We start from the raw sequence: 19279 nt of genomic DNA on the forward strand, positions 1-19279 counted from the left end.
AAAGTACACATTTTTTAATACAAAACATCTGAGATTTATGTACTCACACAGGAAAACGTACATATATTTCCGGGTATCAATTTTAATGCAAAATAAGGAAAGAAGACATAAATATATTGAAAAATAAATAAAAATTGGCGTATCTCTAAGTTATCCGGTGTCGTTTAGAATAACCATTCTTCCAAAAACTCCAAGAAAATCATTTTGTTTAAGAATTTGTTTTTCCGTGACATTGACCGGTATTGAATCCCATTTACTGAAAAATAAAATAAATATATTTTGAAATCACAAAAGTTAAGATTATATCAACAGTAATTGTGAATATATTTCATTTTTGAAAAAAAAAATGAAACTTTCTTATTCCGTGGATGCTAGAGAGACGTTAGGCTACTTCAGTTTGCATAGATACACCAGTGGTTTTTAACCAGCATTACGGAATGACAAGGTTTCGCCAGTATAACCCACGGGTTCTGCGTATTTACAGTAATTTCTGGAGTCTGTATTACTATATTAACAATGTTCAATTATAATCAAATATATGGTTTTAATATAATCAAATAAAAAAGTATATGAAATTGAAAATCTGACCTCATCTTAGAGACTTCTGACAAAAAAACCGTCAAAATTTGTGGAAGAATGAACCTATTTTGTGTGGAGTCTTTCGAATTGTATCGTCTTTCAAATAACATATAAGTAAGTGTAAATAAACACTGTAAAAGGAAAACCAACCTGTTTCTGAATGAAATCCCTGATGTTTTCGGAACTTCGGGATTTTCTTCATCGAACCAGGACGGTGAAGGAATTGACAACAAACTACCAGTTAGAGAAACTTTTTCATTGATATCAATTTGTAATGCTCTGAAACGTAAGAGAAAATTGTTATATTTATGGCCAGTAGAAGAATCCATATATATATTAGATTACGGGTGTGAAACCTGCGGCCCGCGGGCCACATTTGGCCCACGTGGAAAACCTGTGCGGCCCGCGGAGAGAAGTGCCAATTTCGAAAGGCCCGCGAAACGAGTTTTTAATTTAGTTTAATTTGGTATGTGCAAGCAATTCTAATACATTTGCGTTGCAAAGTATTTACATGAGTCCAATTCATGATCTATGCCTAGGACGTTGCAATGCCCTAACAGCTAGCTTGTGTGAAGCGAAGAACGCATTTCATAAAATCAACAACCAAAATTTTTGAGCCTGCAACTACCAGAAAGCACGAGTTAAATAAAGGTGCGGCCCGCAGTTCCACCCAGTTATTTGTATCTGACCGGTCTGTAATAAAGATTGCTTACTCCTGCATTACAATAGTGTGGGATTATTATATTGCTAACGGATATTAGGAACATCAGTATTATCAATCGCTTTTTAAAGGACTATCTTTTCTCTTTGCCTTTATGCTAGTGGATTAGTATGCGTATACTGCAAGGATGATGTGGCTGGAATAAACATGACTATTCCATCCAGCTGCACACTAACACAAATGTATTTCTGTAACGTTTCGTCCGACCAAAGTCAGACTCCCTCAGACAAGCAGTTTACGATGTTATTGGATAGAATAGTATTATATATACCCGATAAGAGAATTTTCAATGTCATCCAACGAAGAAATATTCTGAAGTAAATTCATCCATTCAAATAAATATTCACTTTGAGGTTTTGCCATGATCATGCTGTAGTCTGAAAACAAGAAATTTCATCTTTTATTTGTTGGAAAGTATATAACTAGGGCTGGGCATTTTCAAATACCTGATGATTTCAGAATCGAATCGAATATTTTTATCGAATCGAATCTCGAATACTTTGGAGATATATAATTCTATGCAATTTTGAATAAATGAATTATTGAAAAATGAATTACTGAAAGCATAGATTATATTACTCGTACAGACATTGCTGAGCGTTCACACACAATAGGAAATACGTTTCCCACAACAACTCACTACAGAAAATAGTCATACGTAAGAAATGCGATGAAAAAATATGGCTAAAATTGAGGAATTGACCTCGACCATTGGCAAAAGGTAAAAAAAAACAAGATGGCGGCGATTTGAAATTATGCTTCGAATCGATTCGAATATTTAACTATTCGATTCGAACATTCGGTTTGAAATGCCCAGCGCTATGCCACAATAGGGCAAGGAAGTCATTCTTGAACATTGATTATTTATCAATATAGCTGCTATCGGAATGCAGTGGTCTAAAATTTTATTTCGATCATCTATGAACAGACTGATATATAACTGTCGTATTTATTACTAGAATTCGAATACAGATATCCTCATATTGTTATCTGTTAATGATCATAATCAGACTCTACCGAAATCTTCCTCGGCTGATTTGCCTATGATAAAATCATTCATCATGATGTCTTTTAGTGCATTTGTTCCGAAGATTGTCGTGTTGAAATCCATTAAAATTCCACCGTGTTTGTAAAGAACATGAAGCCTGATAGAAGTGATATTGTAGTTTTTATTTTAGAGAATAAAGGAAAGTAGTAAGGAACACAATTTTATGACAAGTAAAGTGTGTTACAGACAACGTGGTAAGAATAGTATAGATTGCACAAACCGCTTTGGATATGGTTTCATCAGATCCACACGATCACTGCGATTTATTCAGTCTTTCTGTATATTTTATATGGTATCATGAAATACATGCTTGAAATACCATGGTCGCCGGAACCGCTCGAAAATATCTGATTTTAGGAAGGATCTTTTGTGCAAAGCCATCACCGCTAATGCAAATATGTGACCCAAACAAATCTCTCGGTCGAGAGATTTTTAGATTTTTTTCATTTTGGGTCGTTCGAAAAAAAGGTTGTAAACCAATTTTTTAAATGTATCATGTACTCAAGATCTTCAGCGTGACCATCTTCCGACTGGGCTATGTGTAGCGTACCAGTCCTAAAGACCATTGTCGCTATAGGAATTGATATAATAGACTTCCAATTGAATATTCAGTATAGACTCACCCCGGTATTAGCTTCTGCAAGTGGTGTGGACTCACAGAATTCATGACAAGCGAATGTAAATGCGATGCATCTACAATATGCAGGCATTCAATCTCTCGAAGCATCAAAAGATAGCCGTAGTGAAATGGATCTGACCCGGTAAGTACATGGATGTAGACAGCTCGAGGTTTTAATGATTCAATTGTGGATCTGAAATAAAATACAGGTGAGGAAACACGTACCACTACTTTTTGACCAAACCAAACATATATCCGGCATACGCTATAAACCTTACTTAATACATATATGTACCCACCGTCAAACAAACTATTTTATTGTCTTTTATGTTAATTTTTGAGTCGAAATAAACTTATACTTATATACCAATAGAGAAAGTAATTTGTAAAATTAATTTGTTAGGCGAGCAAGCGGACTATCAATGGGAAAGTAACAAGCAGTAACAAAAGTCGTGAGTTACGGCAATGCCAAATGTGGAAAGAACCTATTTAGCATTTGTATAGTTGGGTGTTAGTAATTCTGTTAATCACCAATCCCATCGGAAAATATTCTATTTGAAAACATCAACAAGCGACTGGATAAACAGTAAACAGTGAAAAACCACTCTACAAAATAATAGTGCTTGTCAATTGACTAATATTTGTATTCAACTTTCAAGAATATATATTTAAGAAAACTCCTGCGCGTTTAAAATAATTCAAAATATTTGTCCAAAATACCAACCGACAAAGAGATTTTTACAACGGAATTATGACCACAAAATATAATTACCGAACTGCTAGATAATGATGATATCGTATTTCATCTCCGTTCCAAACATAATGCAAAACATTTGGTATTTCGTCGTTACTTTGTTGGATGACATTTGAACTACAATGTATTGAAGAGTGAGCTTTCATCAGCTGTGTATCTAATTCATCTACCTGTTGTACGTAAAACAAAAAAAAATGCATGGCTTCATATCAAAGAGTACACGATGCACAATAATATGGTAATAATGACATTTTATAATTATCTGTGAAATTGAAAATCAATCTATTATCGTGGAAAAGCAGAGTTGCAGCCTATTTTATTATAGTTACATCGAAAACGCCTTCATACTTATCGAAAAAAGTACTGGGAACTATAGGATTCTAATAAGTCCGATGACGTTATGCATTATGTTATTTGTCATGGCATCTCACCATAAAATAAGGAGTTCCAAATAAAGATATTCTGATAAGTTGTCCGAAGGTGTTGTCCATGGTAACCAAATCTGATTCTGGGAGTTCGAGAATTGACTTCAGCGATGCTTTTGCGTCACTAGAAAAAAAAATTTTTTTTTACAAAAATGGGACAATATTGTGCATGGAAAAGGAATTTTCAGGAGGTATCAATGCAGAAAGATTATATCAACGAAAACAAAACCAAGGGTTTGAAGACCAAATGGGGAGTTTGAAAATATTACAAAGATATAGGTACTTTTTACGCTGATCCACTCATAATTTCAAGCAATATTAACCAAAGTGTTCAATAAAAAGTGACAGAAATATAAAAATCAAAAATATATATTTTGCTCATTTTCTCAAAATAGCGTTTTATTAATTTGCTCTTTTGAGTTGAAGCCATGGAAACTAGTTCGTTGTTTTCGTAGCCGTTTTTCTTTTTATTACTAAATGAACTAAAGACATTACTGAAAGTATCAGTTTTTTCGAATGTTCTCATTATTACCATTATAAATAAATACCGCTGTCACGTACAAAAGATTTTACTCAAATTATCAAATTCGTAAATGTTTACAGTGTAGAGCAACAGATACTTCATCATACTCACGGTACATTAACATATAAATGGACGCAATAATTGTATCTAAGATCCCAGTTATTGTAGAACAGCCAATCAGAACCATCAACATAGTTTGGTCTCATCATTGAATATTGCTCGACGTGAAGTTCAAGTTCTGGAAATTGTTCGTGAAGTCTGAAAATAACAATCGATGTAAAATGAAATGTTTGGCGCTGTTTGTATCGGTTAAGCGGCACCTTCAACATTGTGACATCAGAGCACAAGTTGTGACTGACTACAGACAGTTGACTGAGACTAAGCGATCTGTCACAATATCCACTGTTGGTCGTATTCAAAGTAGGAAGAGATAAAACTACACCTCCAGTTTACAAAGTCTTGGGTACGTTACTATTTGCACTTTCGCAAGGCATATCACCAATAGTTAAATTCCATATCACATACAGGCTTATTATTATTTGGGGAACACTCAAATATTTTTTGTATATATGAGTATATACGAATGCAGTAATTAATAGTACAGTACAGTTAATTATGCGTGAAAACTTTCTTCTTTGTTAGACTACTTTGGTAAATGAACCTTAGTTGTAAATATATTAACTGTAACTATTCTCTACAGTCAGAACATGGATCTCGTTTCTGCAGTGCACGCTATCTATGATCAATATGATGAGAAATATGTGTAAAAATTGTATTTTGTATAATCTGATATCTACGATGAAAATTGAATTTGGCTGATCCGCCACGAGATGTGTATTCTAGTATGAAAAATGCTTCCAATAAATATCTACAAATTAACTTACTTCCTGGGCATCGCTGTACTGTGATCGCTCCAACGTGTGTAATCAAAATTAATGTAGGATTCCAACCATATCTGCATAAAACTTGAGTTTCTCTCTGATAATATGAAACTGTTACCTGTATGGGATTATAACAATAGAAGTGTATGAAAGCAAAGTTGAAAAGACTTTAACATCTCATAAAATCATCAATTCTTATTTTTCCGACTATAATATTTTTCTCTTCAGTTGTACTTCATTAGGAGACCTGGTAAGTCAAGTTATTGGACATAGAAATGTACTCGTTGAAAAGTTCAAGATATCTATTTAAAGTTGTTTAAGTGTTAGTTAAAGAATGTATAGAGTCTGATTCGTTGAGAAGGAGTAGAGAAATCCCCGTAAGAAATTTTGCGTAGATAACCAGAGTACCAACTCAAAGAAAATTATTCAAGAGTATGTTTTCTTGAATAGTGAACAACATCCCGACTATGAAGTGAACAATAACTCACCGTACGAGCGATCTTCCTCTTTTCCTAAAACGGCAGAATATTTCATCAGTTCATCCATGGGCCGCACAAACATCACGTTCACATCTGAGTATATTCCACCATATTTTAAAAGTATATTCATCCTACAAAGAGACAGTTTGATAATTTTAAAATATACTTCGTAACTTTTTCTGAAACCCCGAAGTTGGTTAGCTGGAAGTATCAAATATTTACACTGAGCAATATACCTATAGAGCAACTGATATACAGTTGTTCATTAAGTTATCTAAAAAGACTAAACACTTAAAAAATCCACTCTTGGATGTAAAGCAATGGTAAGTATGTTTTTCACTTATCCTGTGGAAAAAGCTTTAGGTCTGAACCATCTGTACGATGAATTGTAGGTACTCCCGAAGTATGTTAACCAAGATGGCGGACACCGGAACGTAGTATGCGTACCAGGTTAGGGTTAGGCCATAATTTTATTCCAATTTTCATTATTCCAGTTTTATTCCAGTTCGGGGACTAGCCAAGTGACTCCCGTAGTATTTATACCTGAAATTATTGCCTAACCCTAACATGGTACACATACTACGTTCCAGTGTCCGCCATCTTGGTTCACATACTTCGGGAGTACCGAATAGCATGATGATAATCTCTTCCAATATAAACAAATGCTTGCTCAATTCGAATAATTGCAAGCTTGCAAACTACTGGCACTAACGATTACGTTTTGCCTGAACGAGTGGAAATGGAGAAATCGTTTTGTTATTTGTTATACATCAGCTTGAAATCTTGTTAACCTTGCCAATTTATTAAATCTGTGTTTAATAAGTAGTTACCGTGCTACATCTGACTTGTGTTCCACTAGTTTCACATGTCTATGCCAAACTTTATCTGGAGGTTTCAAGTTGACGATTCTGATGCAAGGAATTTCTGCTTTCAATCGTTCCCAGTACGGACCAATGGGCTCATCTTCGTCCATATGGAATATAATCATCCGAGGTTTCTGAATCAATGCAGCACTCCTGAGACATAAATGTAAAATAAATCGTTCTGGATACATAATAAAGTTATTCATAAATGAAGCTAATATTTTGGGGCTATTTTACACATTCGCCCTCCACAAACATAGTCTTTAACGCAGAGAACGACTGTAGAACAACCAACTGGAATGTTGTAAGTATATCATACCCAATACATCATAGTGTGATTAGAATATTTTCCCTACTAAACTACTTAATTATACTACAATTTGCAAGCAGACACTGAATTGTCACGTGTTGTGTGAAGAACAGGAAAAATTTCAACCAGGCAGTTTTATAATCCAAACTGAATTTTTAGTCTATTATATATATATCACATGAACTCACCTCACGGCGTAGTATTGTAAAATATTAATCTTGAATTTCCCAAACCAGACATAATGCACGATATTCGGAATCCTATGTCCTGGTTTTAAAACATCTTTTCCGCATACTACTTTGGCAAACGGAATGTATGTACCTTCCAATGATCCAATGTTAAAAGACGGATATTTGTGCAAACTTGGTCGTCTAAGTGTCAAACCATGACGAAACAAACTACCATAAGGTACATCTACCTCGAAATCTGCTGTGACGGTGGCATCAAAGCGAAACCTATGCAGATATTGGCCGTATTGGAATATTCCATATAAGCCGCAAAGCACAAGCAAACCTGCTGTCACTATAACTATAACCCGCATGTTCAAACCAACCACCAACTAAATTTAATAAAAGTAATCCGAACGACATTGTCAATTTCCATAACCCTGATACCTTCGCTAGTCAGCCCTCAGGCGATACACAGTAAGGAACAAAAGTTTCACCCTATCACAACCTTATGAATACAACATTAACGACGACAATTAATGCAATAAAAACTTGATAAAAGGCGGGCGTAAGTTATGTTACTTTATCTTCTGTAATTCACAGTAGTATAGAAATTAATGCGAACAAAAAGTTATATAGCAGGCGGCAATTATCGACGTCGTAAAATAGATCTTATCGAGAAGCGTGAAGATTTTAATGATAAAAAGATAACAAGGTAGAATAACAATATTAATTATATTATGTTCAAATGGTTAACAGATATAAATACTTCGGCTTAAGTAGGCGAGACAATCTCGACCCCAACCAGGGGCGGATTTACCATAGGCAAAGTTTTATTTATCAGTATTTCCCATGACTTCGCCTCTTGCGACTAGAATCTGTTGTTATAATGTCGGGTTTTCTGGTTTTCCTGGAGCGTTTCGAACTTCAACATACTATCCAATATATTTGGTGGATTAGCCTACTTATCTTTCCCGTAACTAAAATTTCGCATTTCCCGCAATTTAAAAATTTATTTAAGACGTCATAGTACATTTTACAAAATCCGACTGTTATGACGCCATAATTGGTTATTCATGTCGTCATGGTTAAAGAGATGCCTCTCCTATGCCATAGCTTGCACTGAGTTGGCGCATAAAATTTGTAACAACACCACTAAAATTCACCAGTACAAGCTAACTAGAGTACTAGACCATCCAACATCAATTATCATAATACAGTCAAGGCTTATACTATTACCTAAATTGTTTATTACTCGACAAATATTATTGAAAAGTAAATATTATACAGTGGAATTGAGTTTTGGAAATTTATGTTATACCACAATCGTGACAATATCAAAGCTGCTCATTGTTCATAGATTGATAAGAATCCAGAACATTCAAACTCAAACTTGACAAGCAAATGAAATAATCGACTGCGGGTGGTATGTAAAATCCACCCTACATATCTCTTTGCTATTAAGTGCATATGAATCATTGCAGTGGGCATCGAAATTAGACGCCTCACGTATACTCTTAGACTCCCAATCCATGTTTATTAAAACATACGAGGAAGACATGACATCAGCTTCATGCCTTGTAAAATTCGATAAAAACAATGCTTTTGTTCCCGTTCATTTATTATTTGCTAATTCTTTGAACGAATCATCAAGTCTTTGTTTTCCAAAATGTGCGATTCTTGCAATTTCTCCCGTCAGTGAATTAGAACGTAGTAAGTTGTACATTGTATCTTCGTCAAGCTTTACTTTTGTATCCCTGGAATTTGAACTCATTGTTAGTTATGTGTAATTCACTACCTCCTAGCTCAGTGACTTTCAAGCAATAGGGCGCGCCCACAAAGGGGGGCGTAGAGGCGTGAAGGTAAATAAATTTGAAAATATTTTTTAGATATGATCTTGCCTGCCTTATGCGCGCCAAGATGGCGCACAATCTGAAGTCAGGTTGTGCATCAGGTTAAGTTTCTGGTTATGCAACATCTTGGTGCGCATACTTCAGGAGTACCGTTATTTGTATAGCTTATTATTAGCTAGGTAGCTTTTAAGGTGGCGGCATGAGACCTGACAAATTCTAGTAAGGGGGCGCAGCTTAAAAAGTTCGAGAACCACTGTCCTAGCTGTTTGTCGGATCATATTGGCCTGAACAGCATCAAGTCTCGCGTTAATCGGCACTTATTGACGCTTAATTTACATCTACAGAGGGAGCCCATAACTTGGCCTGAAAAAAGGCTCTTTTGCTTTTGAGGGCATGTGCGTGGCCTTGCTTTGAGCAAGTTTATTTATGAATAAAAAAAAACTTCACCTATCAATTATAAGTTCAAAATAAAAAGGCGACATTTTATTCTTAAAATATTTATATAATTCTCTGTGATTCTCAGTACTTTGGACGCTTCATAAAAGCAGCAATTTAGCAACAATTGTTGAAGCAAAATCATTGACTAACCTCATGAAAGCATAATTACGCAGGGCACTGCGTACATTCAGTTCGTATATCTAACACTAGAGTACCACCTCGGGGCATATAGAATACATTCTTCATGAAACACAAACGAATAAATCCGAACAACATAAAAATGAAAAGAGATCCAATAACTCCGAGTACATAAGTCTTCGACTATAAATATAATATAGATCTGAAATAATAATAAAAATTACCGTTCTAAAACAGCAAAACATTTGATGTTTACATAATCAAAGTTTATAGATATCCATCCTTTTGCTGGTGAAACAGCAGGAAAATTTCCCACGATTACAATATGTTCCCTCGGATGATTGTCCGTATATCTGAATAATAGAAGTAAATTAGAAAAGTTTCAATATTATTAGGGTTTTTAAGTAGACTTGTATCGCTTTATCATGATGGTTGTTTATGATTGTTCACATAAACCCATGCATGTATTATGCAAATGTAAATAAAACACATTTACGCAATTACAGATCTTTCATATTGAAAATATTTTATGTCGGGTAAAACACTAGTATGTTTTAAAATATGACAATACTGTACAATATACATGTAAAATCATTAGAAATTTGAAAACTCTTATTTGTTTGATTATGAATACACTCATGTATTTAAATGCCATTGAGCTATGCTTCTACAAGACCTGGATCACTATTATGGCATGAAGTGGGAGCAATGACCTAGTCGCAGGGTGGTCCAAGGTTGCGAGATTGAAGAGCCGCAGAAGTTTTGATTAGGCATTGCAGGCCGCAGTCGGGAAATCCCAAAAGTGATTACTCAAGTGATTCAAAATACTGCGAGACTAGTTCCCACATGGCCCACTTTTGAAAATAGAGTAGTGTTTTGTATTTAATAAAATAAAGGCACAAAAACTCAAAAATATTCAGTTAATAAATATAAATATCTGTATGCTAAAATTATTCTGCGGGCCATACGGAACGTGTCCACCCTGACCTAGTGAGTTTAGTGTTAGTTTCCACTAATTTAACATCGCGAGTTAAAGATCTCGTATTCAAATGAAACACCACCAACTTACAAGGGGTAGGGTAAGAGGGTAAAAGCCGTACCGAACCGGAAAGACCCGGAAGTTTAGGAAATAGTAGTTCTCTACGTGCCAGTAGTTGATCATAGCCTAGTTCGCGGTGAAAACGGGAATAAAAAAAATTCCTGTGTTGATAATATGCCTCCCATATATATATATATATATATATATACGATACTTTTAAAATTTGCTTTATTCAATAGACGGCAGTAAATAAATTCATTGTAGTCCGTTGGTGTTAAAATCACGAAAGTCGCAGAGGTCATTATCCTATAATTCATAAAAATAAACTGCGGTTAATTTTGAATATTTCCCTACTGTGTTTTGTAATTATACCATTTCTAAAATATGCTTTATGTTGTAAATAATCATGACTCCTCTGAATACAATCATATATAAGGCAATATAATAAATTTGAGAAAGAAAGCTAAAAAAGACTAACTGCTCAATTTTTCTCTTGATCGAAATCACATCATTCTTATTCCATGAAAACCATTCTGATAAAAATCTAGAATTTGGTGACGAAAGAAGCACTTTGACGTCTTCTGAATAAATTCAAGCATAAATTCCCAAATTACACATGTTTTATACGTTTTACACAGAATTGAAAATGTAATTAATTAAATTGACAAATGTCTGTAAAATAGCATGTTCTCAGTTGACATAACTTCGTCTACATGGAATAAATAATGATTATATACAAAATGAAAAGACAAATAAAGGCATTTACAGCAAAGCAGTAAATGAATGAATGTTTTACATTGTTAAGCATATGTACCTGTATATGCAGTGTCCGTTCCCATGACAACGTGATTTTTTAATAAATCTTCAAAAGTGCTCGTGACTATGACGTCATAACTGAGATAAATACCGCCATATTCGTGCAATACTCTTTGACTAGCAAAAAAAAACGATACGAAAGATAAGTGTACAAAATTCAACATATTTCAAACAGATATTATGAAGTTTGCCTGCCTTATTTCTGCGGCTGTACACATGCAAAATAGCTTTTAAACTTAACATGAACTGATTTTACGAAAAACATATTTTAAACTCTTTGTTTTTTTGCTTATAAAACAGGAAATCTAAGCACTTACATTAATTTTGTTACTGCAATATTTCTTTCTGATTTTGTTGCATTTGTGAAAAGAACTCTACCGGTAGGCTGATGGATCGTGATGCAACCGATTTCAGTTAACGTTCTAATCCAATAGTAATTGTCAGGTTCTTTATTTTGCACTAAATGCACATGAACTGCCCATGGTTCCAATTTTCGTACTGCTGATCTAAAAATAAAAATACAAATGCCAGAATAACTCAAGGCGCAAGTCGTGTTTGTTTAAGATTTGAGTATTTGCATACAAAGTCTTATATATATTAAAGTAAAACGAATTTCCATAAGGCAGGGCTGACCAGCGTGGCCCATGTGAACCCCCATGGTCCACAGCGCGATTACAGGGGTTCACAGATAAAGAGCGAAAATGTAGGGAAACCCTGTCATATAATTACAACAACTGAAAAAGAGATGATTTTATTAATTGCAGTCCGGTATTATTTTAACCAGGCGAAATATAAATGCGCAAAACGACATGCACTTGTGATATTTTGAAGATTATAATTGGGGCTGAATAATAGAAAATTTCCCATCAATTAATATAATTAAATCTTTTCCATTGTGGCAACTTAATCAGCATTTGTGTATACTTTACAATATGATCAGGAATCTTATATAGTTTATGGTTAATCGCGTACCCGTGCCACGGATCGAGTGCTCGTGCCACGGAACATTCTTTTGTTAAGTAAGGAAAACTGCAACTTACCTAAAGCTAAGATAATGTATGTAAGTAAATCCTTCATCCTTCAAGATGTAATGAATAATATTTGGTACGAATCCTTTTATTGAAATTGGTGGTTTTGAACAATCAATTTTGGAATGGACTGTAGAACGAAAATTCTCTTCTTCAAGCTATTGAAAAGTGTATTCAATGAATTATAAATGATACAGATTTACAGAAAGAAATCTCATGCCCACGTTCATGGTGAACAATGATCTAAAACTAGAAAAGTGAAAATTTATGCTTAAATCTCGCATACGAGCTAGTTTTAAAATCGTTTTGTTCAGGCCACTTTTCCCGCGTGGGATGGGTTTTAAATGACTAAGTTCTATCGCTAACATAGATGATAAAGCCTATTTTTGTTTGCAACGACGATGAGCTTAAATATGTTGTGTCAAATGTACCAGGTTAGGGTTAGGCCATAGTTTTATTCCGATTATTGTTATTTTAGTTCTATTACCAGTTCGGGGACTGTCAGTGTCAGCCAAGTAAATATACCCACTGCCCATAGGCTTCCGTCCCTCTACTCAACTTGATGTAAAGTAGGCGAACAAAATTAGTTACCTCCATATTGGTTGGTACACGCACTTCTGGAGCGGTCAAATTTTATATAATATGAAATTATTGCATGAATTTTATTTTCAATATAAAAAGAATTGAAGCTACTATAATGTTTTTTTAAATCCAGACTACTTTACTTCTTTTTATAAAATCCATACCTCCAAATATTTTTTGCCAAAAAGCGATAATCTTGTCAACTGGCCGAGTGTATTGTCCATATTGATAATTTCCACTGGTGACTGAGAAATCGCAGTTTTAATTCGACTGCGGCTGAAAGCAGAAAACACAAAATGACTTTATCGAGGAAGAGTAGGATGTTTTATATTAATAAAATATTAATATTAAATGTACTATACAATACCAATGTTATATGTAATATATAATTATTACCAGACTGTTAACACTGTCTTATCCACAATGCCTTATCTGTGTTTACCGAATTGATCTTGCCATAATTTCTACTTTCTTGTTTTTTTATCATTCTCTTCATTATTCTTTTCCCTCAAAATGACTTCTCCTAATAGTCGGTGCCGCGGCATAGTGGTAAGGGCGCTGGGTTTACCTACGTTGGCGTCTCACGTTCAGGTTTGCGGCTCAAACCTAATGCCCAACACCTCACGCAGGTTGTATCAGATTCGGTGGGCAATGGCGTAGTAGGAAAGATTCTAAACTGACTAAAAATCGTTAGCTCCATACCTATCATAGTGCCCACCACTGGCCATTTTTCGAGTGAATATAAGAAGAAGAATTTTGCAAAACTCAGTAGATCCGCATGAGTTTATGAGCACACTTCAACAAAAATTGATGCTGGTTGACTTGAAAACTGTTGCACGTATGTAGTTGCCATAAAAGCAACCATCCAACTTTGAAAAATTGTAAACTTTGTGAAACTTAACTTAACACACATTGAAGTTATGATATTTTAGAAATACTTACTCGTCGTAAAGGTGAACACAATAATTCTCATCCAACACCCAGTTGTTGTGCGTTATCCATTCGTCTTCGTTAAAGTTCGGTCTCATCATTGAATATTCTTCAATATGGATAGGAACTCCAGGATTTTCACGGTGAAGACTAAATCAAACAAGGTGACTTCGAATAATTTACACTAGTGAAGAAAAATGCATTTAAACGTAATATTTCAAAGCAAAGGTTTAGAATCTCACCGCCAAGGAATATAAATACTATAAGTTGACCAATCGACTAGTTTTCTGTTGTATGCGGTGAACCACATTGTAATAAACGATGCTCCTCTTTCTGCCAGAATCACGCTGTTACCTGAAGAAGATTAAGTTGAATTGAGAGATATTACCAAATTTTGAAAATAGTTCAAAATGTCATCTGCTGATCAGGCAGCAGTACAAACAGTTAGGTTACAAGCAGCAGTTGGAATTTAACGGGTTCTATCCTGTTTTCCGTTTCTAATCTTAGGCGACAACAGAAAATGGATAACACAACTGAAAACTAGCGTTATATTTGGCGTTTAGAGCTATGTAATAGATTTATGTAAAAAAAATACCTCACGTAGTGAAATACATACATTTCCTTTTGCGCGAAAACCTGATTTAATTAAGTTCGATACAATTGAAAAATACAATTTCAATTGACTCTCGAATCCAGAGAGTCTGGAAATACGACCACGACTCCAGAAAATCATTGGCACGTTTCCCATTGATTAGTGGGATATGTCAGTGTCATAACCAAGAGACAAAGGCGCAATAGGTCTCTTGATCAGCATTATTCACAATTTTGGATTTTTGACACTAAACTCAAAAATAAGCACTCACTATAATACTGATTTTCTTCCTTGCCTAAAACCAGCGATTTGTTCATCAATTCATCAAACGGTTTGACAAAAATAACATTCAGATTTGCATAGATTCCACCCTCTTCAAAAAGAACCTGTAATCTAGTACAAAATATAAAAATTTAATTTTAAATTTCTCCCGAAATATGCGGTCTATAAGGAAACTTTGTAAAAGGGAATGCCAATAATTAGGATGAGAATTAACCGTTATCCCAGAGTTTTCACAAGCTTTTAATTCGACAGTTTCCTGATATACACGAAGAGTTTCACGAAGGGTTTTTTGGTATGAAAATGCATATAGTTATAAGGTTCAATGAGAAACGAGGAATTGCCAATAAAGATTTTTGATCTGGTTTCTTTAGACCCGGCGAAGCACTGGCAGGCCATACCGTACGATATCTAATAAATAGACCTTGAACATACTTTCAATTTTATTTTTCCAAAATCATCAAAATGTTGTAATAAATGTCATATTGATAAAGCTAACATATATTTTAGAATATTTAACGCAAATACGTCCATAAACCTTTAAAAAAATGAAATATTATGATAAAATTAGCCGAAGTTGTTCCAATTCTTCAGTAATTTCAATGATGCAATTCTTCCGTAGTGAGACAGTGGCAATTTCTGGTTTTATGGTGAATAAATTAAATTTACGATTTGCAATTACGTAGCACAAAAATCATCTTAAAACCAATGAATTGAAAATGATAAGTCACGAGACATTTACAATACAATCGTAGTTTTTTTTTATCAAGTCTGTCCAGTGCCTACGTGCGTCTAGTCATTTTCATTCACATTTAAAACCAGAAAACACGTGTTGAATTTCGATTTTAAATTAAGGATTTCCTACTTTTATTTACATAATTACGCGGAAAGTTTAATTAAATCCTAATGATGAAGCGCGGTGATCCGATGAAACATGTAATTAAGCCATTCCTGAAGAAACTTGACAGTTGTAAAAATAGCTTCGTCTCAATTGTCTGTGCTTGGAAAATTTCTTGGAAACTTTCGAACATTCTACACCGCAATCCGTTTTCAAATAAACCACTATTTAATTTTGTGGAATCATATTATTATGAGATATTTCGAAGGAGATCTCAATGAGCAATCACATATACGAGTTCAAGTTTATTGGAATACTGCTAATACCGAATTAATATGCACAAGAGCATCGGGAATTTTTCAGTTAGAAAATATACTAAGTACGTCATAAGACATCTAAACCGTGGAAACCATAAAAAACACCAAAAACCTTGCAAAAGCGTGCAAAGACATTAAAAATGCTTTCGAACCATGCTATTCATTCAAAAAAATACACATTAAAGTACGCCACTAAATCCTACTTAAAATATGATAGTATACTTGCACAAGCCGTTTGAAAAAAATGTTTTTTTAAATTCAAGTCTTCCGAAATATCTCTAACTTTTCTTACCTTGATACGTGTGATTGTTCTTTTACATTGGTCAATGGATATTTTCCGAATATTTTCGTTGGTTTTGCCATGAATCGAACTTCTAAACATGGGATTTCGTTTTTCAGAGATTCCCAGTATTTCCCTGTAGGTTCACCACTGTCAGTATGAAGGATTATTAAAGATGGCCTTTGAACTGTAGCGGCGCTCCTGTTTATTAATTATATTAGGTTACTCCATAGTACATGCGATGAGTCAATATCGTAAGATTTTGGGTTTAGGCGGGAACCGAAGTTAAAAGCGTATCTCTATGACATTCAGAAAACCTTAACATCAATCTTTTAGGTTATATGTATATTTTATTTATTTATAGAAATCCCTTTTTGTCAAAATACATTATAAACTACTTGAGAATATTAACTATAAAAACGTGGAATTATCATCATTTTACAAATGAACACTTCTATACTGATTAATCAACTACCAATTATGTATACAAATTTAATTGTGCATCCTCACAGTCGGTAAATTCATTTCGAATGAATGACACATCCGATGTCAAAATTGACTTTGATAAAATTCTGGCATCGGATATCACTGTATTTGAGATGATAAAATTCTCACAAATTAATGTCCGACAAAAAATCACTTGGCTAAGCAAATGCGCAATATTTTTCATAAAATAATCAAAACACTTGGATTTTAAAAAACTGGTGTTTTTCTAAAAGTTTACTCAAACACCTTCATCAAGTTCCTTCTGATTTTACACCCTTCAAAAATACAATACAAAAATATGCATTCATATTATCTTTGTCCTATTTTTATATTTATGCTATTACGTATGTGCTAATTGCAAGTCTAATCATTAAATTTAGGAACGTAGTGTAATCGTTTCGCTTACCGAACAGATAAATATTGCAGAAATGTCATTTCCAATTTCCCAAACCAAATGAAGTGCACAATGTTTGGAATAAAAGTATTTAAACTTCTTCTGCAATTAGCTGTACTGAAGGCCGGAAGTTCAGCGAAATTTTGGTAAGTGTATAACTTTGGATAAAATGATAATGTAGCTTTATTCCACCCATGTCTATTTCTTTGTTTTAATGAAAGTTTCGATGCCAAATGATCATCTTCCAGAACAAAAATAGGCTTTTCTCCAGATTTTACTTGGTTAAAAAGAATCGCTTCGTCCCCTTGTATTTCTTGTAAATTATAATTTGCAACATTTATTGTAATTTGACTTCCTTGGAAATGCATCATCAGTAGTTTCCGAGCATCGAATATCAAATGACAGACTAAGAATGTTATAACAATAGTTCCAATCCAAAATGGCTGCATGCTCCTGCTTCTTGCACATGACTTTACCGACCGTGTGATGTTACCCATACCCGTACTTTTTTCAAAAATAAATCTGTTAGAAGTAAAATTTATTTTAGACATTCACTTTCACGCATAGCTCGTCTCGGTTAAATGCTTTATTCGCCTCCTTGATTAATGGCTAAAACTAAAAGTAATTTTCTAAATTTTCTAATCAACGTGAATTCACAAATTTGAGGAAATTAAATTTAACTACGGTTCCATCACAAACTTTTACTTGCAATGAAATCCCATCTATCCTCGTGAATACCTGTCCCCCGAAATTCATTTTTGATGAAATACGAAACTAAAAACTCGTTGTTAGCGGCAGATTTGCTAATCCTAACATCTTAGCAGCTTATTGGCTGTGGCGCGTGAATATCACACACCTAACACACCCCTAGGCCTAAACACAAGAATATAACAATAACAAACTTAAACGCCAAAGGCGCGAGTTGGGATTATATTATACGTTTCGTTGAAATGTTGCAATACTTTATAAATTTGGATTCGAATTTAAATCGGCAGAGAGTGCAGATAGCATATTAATTATATCTATATATACTAATCATACGTTGCAATAACTTTTCCAAAAATACGAAATTTAAGTTTAGGTTTTTTGCTACTAGAGTAGATAGGCACTGATCTATTGCAAGGCTGTGACTCAATCCAACAGTAGTAGACTGTGGCTGCCATATCCAAGATAAATAGTATACTCAGTAGCAGACTGATCCCGACGTTACTCACATAACTTGGACTAACTTTAATTTATAACATGAGGAATTGTAAAAATATAAAATGAAATAATCTATGCGCACAAGTCAGATCAAATTTGTCAGTATAAATATAAAACCTTAATTTTTCCTCTTTTTATTAACAATTTTTCTCAATTAGCTTTTGCTAACTTTTTCATATACTTAGTGGATTAAACAAATTAAAAGTGCGATTTAACCACAAAAGCCCACTCCTTTTTGCATCGAGTAATAACATGGGAATTATACGTGCTATCGGATTATTTCTGGGAAAGTGTTATGCGTCAAATCGAAACTGTTAACGATACGGTAAAGTTACTTCGTTTTGCTGAGCTGCATAGTAAGAGTTTCACCGAAAGCTATATCGATTACATTCTGTCTCTATCTACCTCAACACGAAGAAATATGATGGTCCGGTGAAGTATTACATGACAATCGCTGTAAAGTGGCAGAGACTGAGAATGGCTGTATGTGTCACGCCAACGTTTATCAGCGGTGTGGCGCGTCGTGCTAAGCATTAGTACTACGCTCGCCACTGCACCTCTGAATACCCTGCCTGGGTTCGCAGGTTCAAATCCCGTGCGGGGATAGTTATGTGCAAGAGAATTTCTGGACTCTTCGCCGCCATAGGGTGGTTCACGTAACCGCTGGTCGGTTACGGCTTCCTCAAGTCCATGCTCT

General features: G+C 34.5%; 2 protein-coding genes across 3 annotated transcripts; both read right to left on the reverse strand.

Moving 5' to 3' along the window:
* Window positions 1–34: 34 nt before the first annotated feature.
* On the reverse strand, window positions 35–7820 carry LOC120330834 (uncharacterized). Its single transcript, XM_039397786.2, has 12 exons — window positions 7391–7820; window positions 6860–7045; window positions 6039–6160; window positions 5554–5668; window positions 4781–4927; window positions 4153–4270; window positions 3740–3891; window positions 2972–3160; window positions 2318–2445; window positions 1572–1677; window positions 730–858; window positions 35–256 (listed from the first exon to the last, which is right to left on the reverse strand). The coding sequence occupies exons 1-12, from the start codon at window positions 7741–7743 to the stop codon at window positions 151–153; spliced, it is 1851 nt and encodes a 616-aa protein (XP_039253720.2). The 5' UTR covers window positions 7744–7820; the 3' UTR covers window positions 35–150.
* A 141-nt stretch (window positions 7821–7961) lies between these two features.
* Window positions 7962–18109, reverse strand: LOC120330832 (uncharacterized). Of its 2 annotated transcripts, XM_039397782.2 has the most exons (12): window positions 17392–18109; window positions 16512–16700; window positions 15057–15178; window positions 14436–14547; window positions 14206–14343; window positions 13428–13539; window positions 12694–12839; window positions 11971–12159; window positions 11652–11770; window positions 11316–11418; window positions 10023–10151; window positions 7962–9126 (listed from the first exon to the last, which is right to left on the reverse strand). In XM_039397782.2, exons 1-12 carry the CDS (start codon window positions 17928–17930, stop codon window positions 8985–8987), a joined length of 2040 nt encoding a protein of 679 aa, XP_039253716.2. In that variant the 5' UTR covers window positions 17931–18109; the 3' UTR covers window positions 7962–8984. The 2 variants fall into 2 exon arrangements, 1 of the variants encoding a protein (XP_039253716.2); XR_005567894.2 differs by lacking the exon at window positions 11316–11418 and having other exon boundaries at window positions 8989–9126.
* Window positions 18110–19279: the final 1170 nt, after the last annotated feature.

This window comes from Styela clava, chromosome 6 (assembly GCF_964204865.1).
Source record: "Styela clava chromosome 6, kaStyClav1.hap1.2, whole genome shotgun sequence".
NCBI classification, from domain to species: Eukaryota; Metazoa; Chordata; class Ascidiacea; order Stolidobranchia; family Styelidae; genus Styela; species Styela clava.

What these genes read in the sequence shown, in the direction of transcription:
- LOC120330834 (XM_039397786.2), bottom strand. Translation starts at nt 7,743, where the DNA reads ATGCGGGTTATAGTTATAGTGACAGCAGGTTTGCTTGTGCTTTGCGGC. An exon ending in TTGGAACTCCTTATTTTATG is followed by an intron (nt 3,892 to 4,152) that starts GTGAGATGCCAT and finishes TACGTACAACAG; the next exon opens with GTAGATGAATTAGATACACA. An exon ending in TTGCAGAAGCTAATACCGGG is followed by an intron (nt 2,446 to 2,971) that starts GTGAGTCTATAC and finishes CACTTCTATCAG; the next exon opens with GCTTCATGTTCTTTACAAAC.
- LOC120330832 (XM_039397782.2), bottom strand. Translation starts at nt 17,930, where the DNA reads ATGTCTAAAATAAATTTTACTTCTAACAGATTTATTTTTGAAAAAAGT. An exon ending in TGTGTTCACCTTTACGACGA is followed by an intron (nt 13,540 to 14,205) that starts GTAAGTATTTCT and finishes TTCTGCTTTCAG; the next exon opens with CCGCAGTCGAATTAAAACTG. An exon ending in ATCAAGAGAAAAATTGAGCA is followed by an intron (nt 10,152 to 11,315) that starts GTTAGTCTTTTT and finishes TCTATTATTCAG; the next exon opens with ATATACGGACAATCATCCGA.